This window comes from Canis lupus, chromosome 20 (genome assembly GCF_003254725.2).
Source record: "Canis lupus dingo isolate Sandy chromosome 20, ASM325472v2, whole genome shotgun sequence".
In the NCBI taxonomy this organism is placed as follows: domain Eukaryota; kingdom Metazoa; phylum Chordata; class Mammalia; order Carnivora; family Canidae; genus Canis; species Canis lupus.
This window is the reverse complement of record NC_064262.1, coordinates 45199024-45206566: the sequence shown is the minus strand read 5'-3', so window position 1 is coordinate 45206566 and position 7543 is coordinate 45199024. Positions and strand designations below refer to the sequence as shown.

At 63.0% G+C, this 7543-nt stretch overlaps 1 protein-coding gene across 2 annotated transcripts; it reads left to right on the top strand.

The window, feature by feature from the left end:
* Positions 1-577: 577 nt before the first annotated feature.
* On the top strand, positions 578-7105 carry ARRDC2 (arrestin domain containing 2). Of its 2 annotated transcripts, none has more exons than XM_025458028.3 (8): positions 578-851; positions 3769-3835; positions 4059-4206; positions 4732-4834; positions 4923-5179; positions 5258-5420; positions 5670-5827; positions 6034-7105. In XM_025458028.3, the coding sequence occupies exons 1-8, from the start codon at positions 593-595 to the stop codon at positions 6085-6087; spliced, it is 1209 nt and encodes a 402-aa protein (XP_025313813.1). In that variant the 5' UTR covers positions 578-592; the 3' UTR covers positions 6088-7105. The 2 variants fall into 2 exon arrangements, with proteins under 2 accessions (XP_025313813.1, XP_025313811.1); XM_025458026.3 differs by lacking the exon at positions 578-851 and adding an exon at positions 1078-3668.
* Positions 7106-7543: the final 438 nt, after the last annotated feature.

The following is a 7543-nucleotide window of genomic DNA, read 5'->3' as shown; positions in this document are numbered from 1 at the left end:
GTACAGTGCCCACCTTTGGGGAGCACCTAGTCTGATGGAGGAGGAGGCACCAAAACCATGTCACAGTCACAAACAGCGACCAGAACCATAAAGAAATAAGGCCCGAGTATGATTAGGGGGCTCTGAGGAAGTGGCATTTGGGCATGGGGGGCAGGTGGGGGGGTGGGAGAGCGGATGTGGGGAAGGGCGTTCCTAGCAGGGGAACCGTCAGTGCAAAGGCCAAGAGGCAAGCCCTGAGCTTGGTGTGTTTGGAAAACGGCCAGGAGGTGGGCGGGAGGGGGAAGCTAGGGCGAAGGTGCCGTAGGCGACAAGTGAAACCACCGGGTAGGCGGGTGCCTCTCCGCGCCGCTCCGGGCCAGCCACATCCGCCCCGCCCGCCCGGCCGCCTCTGACTCAACAGCGCCGACCCTACAAAAACAGGGCCCGCCCCGCGCCGGGTGGCAAAGTCAACAGCGCGGGCACGCGGGCGGCACGTCCCCGGCGGCCCGGGCGCGTCACGGCGGCGGCCGCGGAGGACCAGGAAGTCGGCGGCCGACGAGCCGGCACGAGTTCGCGGGGCCGCGCCGTCCCCGCCGAGCGCCCAGCCCGCGCCATGCGCCCGGGGGGCGTGCGCAGCTTCGCGCTGGAGCTGGCCCGGGGCCCCGGCGGCGCGTACCGCGGCGGGGAGCGGCTGTGCGGCCGGGTGCTGCTGGAGGCGGCGGCGCCGCTGCGGGTCAGGGCGCTCGAGGTGGCGGCACGCGGCGGGGCGGCGACGCACTGGCTCGAGGGCCGAAGCGTGGGCATCAACGCGGTGTCCAGCGACTACGCGGCCGCCGAGACGTACCTGCGGCGGCGGCAGCTGCTGCTCCGAGGTGAGCCGCTCGCTCCGCACTCCGCAGCCGGGATCCCCCGGCGCCCGCTCCCCGGGGCCGGGAGACTTTGGGACTTTCGCCTTAGACGCTGTGCGGTGTCGGTGACCCCTCTTAAGTGAAGACCTTCTCTCCGGGGCCTGGACCCGCCCGCCAGGACACCCACCCACCCACCCACCTCCCTCCCTCCTTCCCTCCCTCCCAAACTCTCTTTCCCAGGAACCCCTCTCGGGGTCTGGGCGACCCCCTTTTCAAGGCCGGGAAGCCCTCCACCCAAAGGCAGGGACCCCCCCCAACCCGACCCAGAGTCTGAAGAACCCCTGGGTAGTCAGGACATCCTCCACTCTGAATCCAAGGATCCGCCCTTAACTCCAGACCTGGGGTCCCTTTTTTCCCAAAGAAGACCCCCCATCTCCCGTTCTACTAGTGCCTCCTCCCTCAGTTTACCTCTAGTGTTTGCAGGAATGAGCTCACACCTGGGTGGGTGGGGAGTTCTGGTGGTGGTTGCAGGTCCCTGTGCATCCCCGGGAGGGAGGAGACTTGGGGTGGGGTGGGATCAGGCTGAGAAGACTCCCAGCTGGCTCCCAGCTCTGAGCCTCAGCCCCTCACACCCAGGCCACACAGCCGGTCAGGAGCAGGCCAGGGGTGAGGCTGTGCCTCAGCACTGAGCTGTGTTTGCTGTGGAAGATGTTGGCTCCCGGGGTTGCCTTGCCCCCCCTCCGTCCCCCACCTCAGCTAAGCCGGACTCGTCTGTAAAGTGGGCAGAGGCAGGAGGCAGCTGAGACCTGGTCTCCTGCCCGCGGACTGTACACAGGAGATGCTTTGCCCGCAGCCGTTCGGCCTTAGCCCAGCAGCCCCAGATGTGGGGACTCTCCTTACTAGCTGTGGAAACCCAGCCCTAGAGGGCCCTAGGGCGGGACAGGAAGAGGCCCCCCGAGGCACTTCCTTTCCCCTGAGTCTCAAGGGAAATTGGGGCTGGTTGCACCCAGCTCCCACTCACCACCTGCTTCATTAAGATACTGGGGTGAAGCTTGCAGAACTGCTGTGTAACCTTGGGTGAGGTCCTGCCCCTCTCTGGGCCTCTGGGGAGCCATCTGTGAAAAAGACTCACCACATCCGCCGCCCCCTCTTCTGGGGTTACGGCCTCCAGGGCTCCAGGTGGCCCTGGGAGAAGATAGGAGCCCTTCATTTCAGTCCCACAGTCCCCTTCTCCACGCAGCCTCCCAGGGTGATCGCTGCGTCTATAGCCTCTGCCCCTCCGTTAGGTATTGCTCTGACCCCCATGCTGCTGTGGTCACTCTGACTGCAGGGGACCGTGTCCGGCTATGGCCGCCCCCCACTGAGGGTTCCCAGGGTCGTTCTAAGGCACCTCAAAGGTGGCGTCGCCTTCAGGGTAGGGGGTGGGTTGGAGCAGCTGTGCATCTTGCTGCCACCAGAGGGCGCCGGCGCCCTGCAGACCGCGACTAGGAAAAGTTCATTGAGGTTCTCGGAGTAAACTGAGGCCCAGAGAGGAGGACAAACCGTCTGGAGGGCTCGCTGCAGCCCTGGCCCTCGGGGTTCCTGGGACGTCCCCTCCACTTGCATCTATCTGCGAGGGGACTGAGGCTAGGGGGTGCCAACAGCCGGCCCAAGGGCTACGCCGGGGCGCGGGGGGCTTGTAGGAGTTTGCTGGGGCCTCAAGTTGCGACAGGAACATGGGCTGGTGGGAACAGCTTGGGCAAAAGCGCTGAGGGAGCCTGGGTGGCGGCATGTGGGGAGTGGGTTGATGACCTGGGAGCCAGGCTCTCGGGGGGAGGGGGATGCCCGATGCCCGAGCACGGTTGTCTACAAACCACAAACGTGGAACCTTAGGTTCCAGAGGTTGTCACTAGCCCGGGGTCACCCAGCTGAGCGGGATTCGAATCACAGGCAGGGGGCAGGGGCGCCCAAGCAGAAGCAGGCCCTACCTACTTCCTCCTCCTTCCCCATCGCTTAGAGGGGGTGAACTGACGCCCAGGGTGGCCCTAGGCTCTCAGGGCCCCAGTGGGGCCGGGCCATCCCCCAGCCTTCCTGCTCGGGGCAGAACATGCCTTGGGTCAGATCTGCAAGTGGTGACCCGCTGATGATTAAACCTAGTGGCAAAATGCTCTAGCTGGGTGACCTCAAGCCCGGGGCCCGCCTCCGGCCCTAAGCTTCCCCACTGTAGCCCCGAGGGTCCCCGAGAGACCGGTACTGGACCGCGACGCTTCGGTTTCACTCTGGGGCCCACCAGGGCAGAGGGCACTTGGGGGTTTGTTATTTTGCTCCACGCCTGGGCGGAGCCCCGCCCCTCGCCGCGCATTGGCGTATTCCTCTCTGGGGGCGGGGCCCGCGCGTCGCCCCGCCCCGCCCGCCGTATAAAGGCAGCGCCGGCGCAGGGCGCGCAGGAATTTTTGACCTGGTCGGCAAGTGCGCCTGCGCGCCCCGGGCAGGTTCGCGTTCCGAGGCTGTAGCCTCCGCACCTCGTACCGCCGCGTCGCGGGTTCGAGGCCAAGGTCTGGGCGTCGCGGGTTCGCATCCCGGGCGCGATGCTGTTCGACAAGGTGAAGGCGTTCGTGGTGCAGCTGGATGGCGCGAGCGCGGGCGCCGAGCCGGTTTTCAGCGGCGGCCAGGCCGTCGCGGGCCGGGTCCTGCTGGAGCTGGCGGGCCCGGCGCGCGTGGGCGCCCTGAAGCTGCGCGCCCGGGGCCGCGCCCACGTGCACTGGACCGAGTCGCGCAGCGCGGGCTCCAGCACCGCGTACACGCAGAGCTACAGCGAGCGTGTGGAGGTCGTGAGCCACCGTGCCACGCTACTCGCGCCAGGTACGGGCCGGCTACCCGGCTACCCGACGCGGCGCACGTGCCCCGCGCTCCTGGAACTCCGGGCGGCAGCTCAACCTCCCCCTCTTGCTCCTACCTGCAGACACCGGGGAGACCACGACGCTGCCTGCGGGTCGCCACGAATTCCCGTTCAGCTTCCAGCTGCCTCCGTAAGTCCTGCATCTGGGGCGCAGAATTGTGGGGGATTCCCTAAGCCTGCAGCCCCTTTCAGGTTTAGGGCTCCATAGCTGGGTATGTGGGGACCCTCTTGACCCCAAGGGGAGGGAGGTCCTTAGTGTCTCTTTCATCCTCCTAAGTCTCTGGGACCACCCCTCAGCTGCGAGTGTCTGTTTCTTGCCCTTTGAAGTCTCCTCCTTCCACCCCCACCCCCAGGACCCTGGTAACATCATTCGAGGGTAAGCATGGCAGTGTCCGCTACTGCATCAAGGCCACCCTGCACCGGCCCTGGGTCCCTGCCCGCCGGGCGAGGAAGGTGTTTACTGTCATTGAGCCTGTGGACATCAACACCCCTGCCCTGCTGGTGAGTGGCTGCCCCCAGGGGAGGTGGGGGCCTGGCTACCGGGTGACCCCAACTGGCTCCTCAGTCCTTCACTTCCTCACAAAGTGGGAATCACAGCTGGGCCCTGGCAGGGAGGGAGGGAGGGAGGCAGGCAGGCAGGCAGGCAGGCAGGCAGGAAATGTCCTTGGAGCCCAGGGGAGCTGGGTGCAGATCTCAGCTGCACCCGTTTGCTGGGTGGCTCTGGGCAACTGCCTCACTCTCTCTGAGCCTAGTTCATCTGCAAAATAGGGGACAGCTAGGGCTTGTAATGATAATGGCTGCCGGAGAACTAATTGCACACTGTAGTAATTAGCTTGTTCACTTCATCTTCAGCTTTAAAAGATGGGTTTTACCTGTGGAGTTATTTTACAGACGGTACCTGGTTGTTAAGAAAAAACCAGGAACCCTGCCCCAATTCCTCCCTCAGCTTGGGGTGGTTTGGAAGCTCCAGGGGGTCTGTGGTTTGCACAGAGTGACCTGTTCCTATCCCTTCCTCCAACCCACCAGGCCCCTCAGGCGGGAGCTCTAGAGAAGGTCGCCCGATCCTGGTACAGCAACCGTGGTCTTGTCTCTCTCTCCGCCAAGATCGACCGAAAGGGTTACACGCCAGGTACCAAGCAGGCAGGGTTGGAAAGGGAAGGGTGCCAGCATCAAGGCTGCAGATGGGGAATCTGACGCCCTGCTGCTCCCCACTACAGGTGAGGTCATCCCAGTCTTCGCTGAGATCGACAATGGCTCCACGCGCCCAGTGCTTCCTCGGGCCGCAGTGGTCCAGACGCAGACCTTCATGGCTCGGGGCGCTCGCAAGCAGAAACGAGCAGTGGTGGCCAGTCTCGCCGGCGAGCCTGTGGGTCCTGGGCGGCGGGCGCTGTGGCAGGGCCGCGCGCTGCGGATCCCCCCTGTGGGCCCTTCCATCCTGCACTGCCGGGTGCTACATGTGGACTACTCCCTCAAGGTAGGGCATCCCACTGGTCGGAGGAAGAGGGACGGCCGCATCTGCCTGGGCGCCCTCCCTCATGGTCTGTACCTCCAGGTCTGCGTGGACATCCCTGGCACATCCAAGTTGCTCCTGGAGCTGCCACTGGTCATCGGCACCATCCCCCTGCACCCTTTTGGGAGCCGCTCATCCAGCGTGGGCAGCCACGCCAGCTTCCTGCTGGACTGGGGGCTGGGAGCCCCGCCAGAGCGGCCTGAGGGTGAGCTCAACGTCCTGCAGGGAGCTGGGTGGGTAGAGAGGCGGGTGCTTGGGTGACTTGCCCTCCCCCAGTCTCAATGCCTCCATGCATAAAAATGCACAGTAGTGATTATGCTGGCGGCCACAGGTCCCCCCCAGACTCTCAGCCCACAGCCCCAGAATTGGCACAAGTTCGGCTCCCTGTTCATTGTCCCCGATTCTGGGGCTCCCCTCCTCTACCAGCCTCACCCACTCTGTCTCTCACTTGCAGCCCCTCCCGAGTACTCAGAGGTGGTGGCAGACGGGGAGGTGGCAGCCGTGGGGCAGAGCTCCTTTCCACCACTGCAGGACACTGACTTGAGCTTCGAAGGCCCCTTCTTCGCCTATATCCAGGAATTCCGCTACCGCCCGCCACCCCTGTACTCCGAGGTGAGCTTGGGGGTCCGAGAAGCTCCCAGGCCCTGGGAGCACAGGTGGGGGTGGGACTCAGATGAATTTGGGCTCAAGCCCACCTTGCCCCAACCCCATCGGCTCTGCATGTTGCCCCCTGGCTGAGTGTGGGAGTTGGAGATGATAAGTGGGTTGTTTCTGAGCCTCTGGTGCCCCCTGAGGCTTAATGGGACTGTCTCTCTCAGGAGGATCCAAACCCACCCTCAGAGACCATGAGGCCACGCTGCATGACCTGCTGAGCAAGTGGATACCTCAAGGGATGAGGTCGCCCACATGCTTCCGGCCACATGGAGAGTAGCTGTCTCCAGAGCAGACCAACCGGACGGCATTGAAGTTGGGGAATCCGAGTCTCAGAACAGGGCAGGGCTTTCCAACATCACAGGGGACAGAGGAAGAGCCAGGCGGGAATCTGATTTAGCTGGCCTGGTCCTCACAAGGCAGTGAATGCCCACTGTCGGAATCTGTCTGTCTCCGCTGGCCCGTGAACAGGGCTCGGCAACCCCAGGAGCTTCTAGTCTGGGAGAGATGTAGCCAGACATAAATACTTCCAGTCTCATGGGACCAGAGGAAGAGACCCAGAGCTGGGAGAGTCCAAACAGGAGCAGAGAAGGCTTCCTGGAGCAAAGGGCATTCTAGCTGAGGCCTTGGCATACAAGCGACAGCTCAGCGCGCAGACAAGCAAGAGGAAGAAGTCGGAGAAGGTCAGAGCTGAGTGATATTTGGAGATCACCCCCTTCGTCTTAGAACCGGGGCTCAGAGGGCAAGTGCCTCAGTTGAGGCCACGCGGCAAGGTCCGGCAGGCGAGAGGGCCCAGGAACCGGTGCATTTGGGGAAGCAAGTCCTTGGAACTCTGTGGGACCTGTGGGTGGCAGGGGCAACTGCTCCAGCCTTTGGAAGCCAGAGAGACTCCTGGTCCAGGCCGGGACTGTCTGGGGGCTCCTCCAAGTGCTCCAGGACATGAGACCTGTCTGCATATCATATGACCCAAAAAACCCGGTTCAAAATATTCAGCCAGGCCCTGGGGACAGAGGTCAGCCTGGGGTAACAGAGCAGGGCCAGTGCAGCTCTGGAGACCTCCTGTAGGGAAGGAGGGACAAAGTATGAGGGGGCAGCCGGACCAGCCCCTGGTTGCAGAGTCTCACCCGTGGCTGGGGCGGGGCCCCTGCCTGGGACTCAGCATTTCTGATAAGCCTTAAATTGTTCTCTTTTTTACAGTTTTTGTTTTTGTTTTTTTAAATAAAAGTGTGGGGGAAGAGACTGGGTTTACCGGTTTATTTTCCTCAGCTGCCAAGAAAGCTGAGTGGCCTTGATCTCTGTCTTGGGTCAGGATCTCTAGGGCTGAATTGGCATTCAGGCCAAGGAGGGTTGAGGGGCCCATTGTCCGGAAGGAGAAACGAGGCCCAAGGACGCACGGCAGGGGGCAAAGAGCTCAGGTTGGAGCTCGATCCCGTGCCCCTTCCCTAGCATAGTCACAGAGGCTGGGAGCGTGAACGGGGAAAGGCTTTTGTTTTTAAGACACAATTTGTTTGCCTTCAAGTGAACCGTTTTAAAGCTTCCGGTTTAGTGGGATTTAGTGCATTGACGGTGTTGGGCACTTGTCACCTCCCTCTAGCTCCAGGACACTCTGGGCACCCACTGATTTGCTTTCTGTCTCTGGATTTCCCTGTTCTAGGCGTTTCATATACGTGGGAGCCT

Excerpts from the sequence above, each read along its gene's own strand:
- ARRDC2 (XM_025458026.3), top strand. The coding sequence starts at position 3,395 with ATGCTGTTCGACAAGGTGAAGGCGTTCGTGGTGCAGCTGGATGGCGCG. Across the intron at positions 3,669-3,768 it reads TGCCACGCTACTCGCGCCAG|ACACCGGGGAGACCACGACG; the intron begins GTACGGGCCGGC and ends TCCTACCTGCAG. Across the intron at positions 4,835-4,922 it reads CCGAAAGGGTTACACGCCAG|GTGAGGTCATCCCAGTCTTC; the intron begins GTACCAAGCAGG and ends TCCCCACTACAG.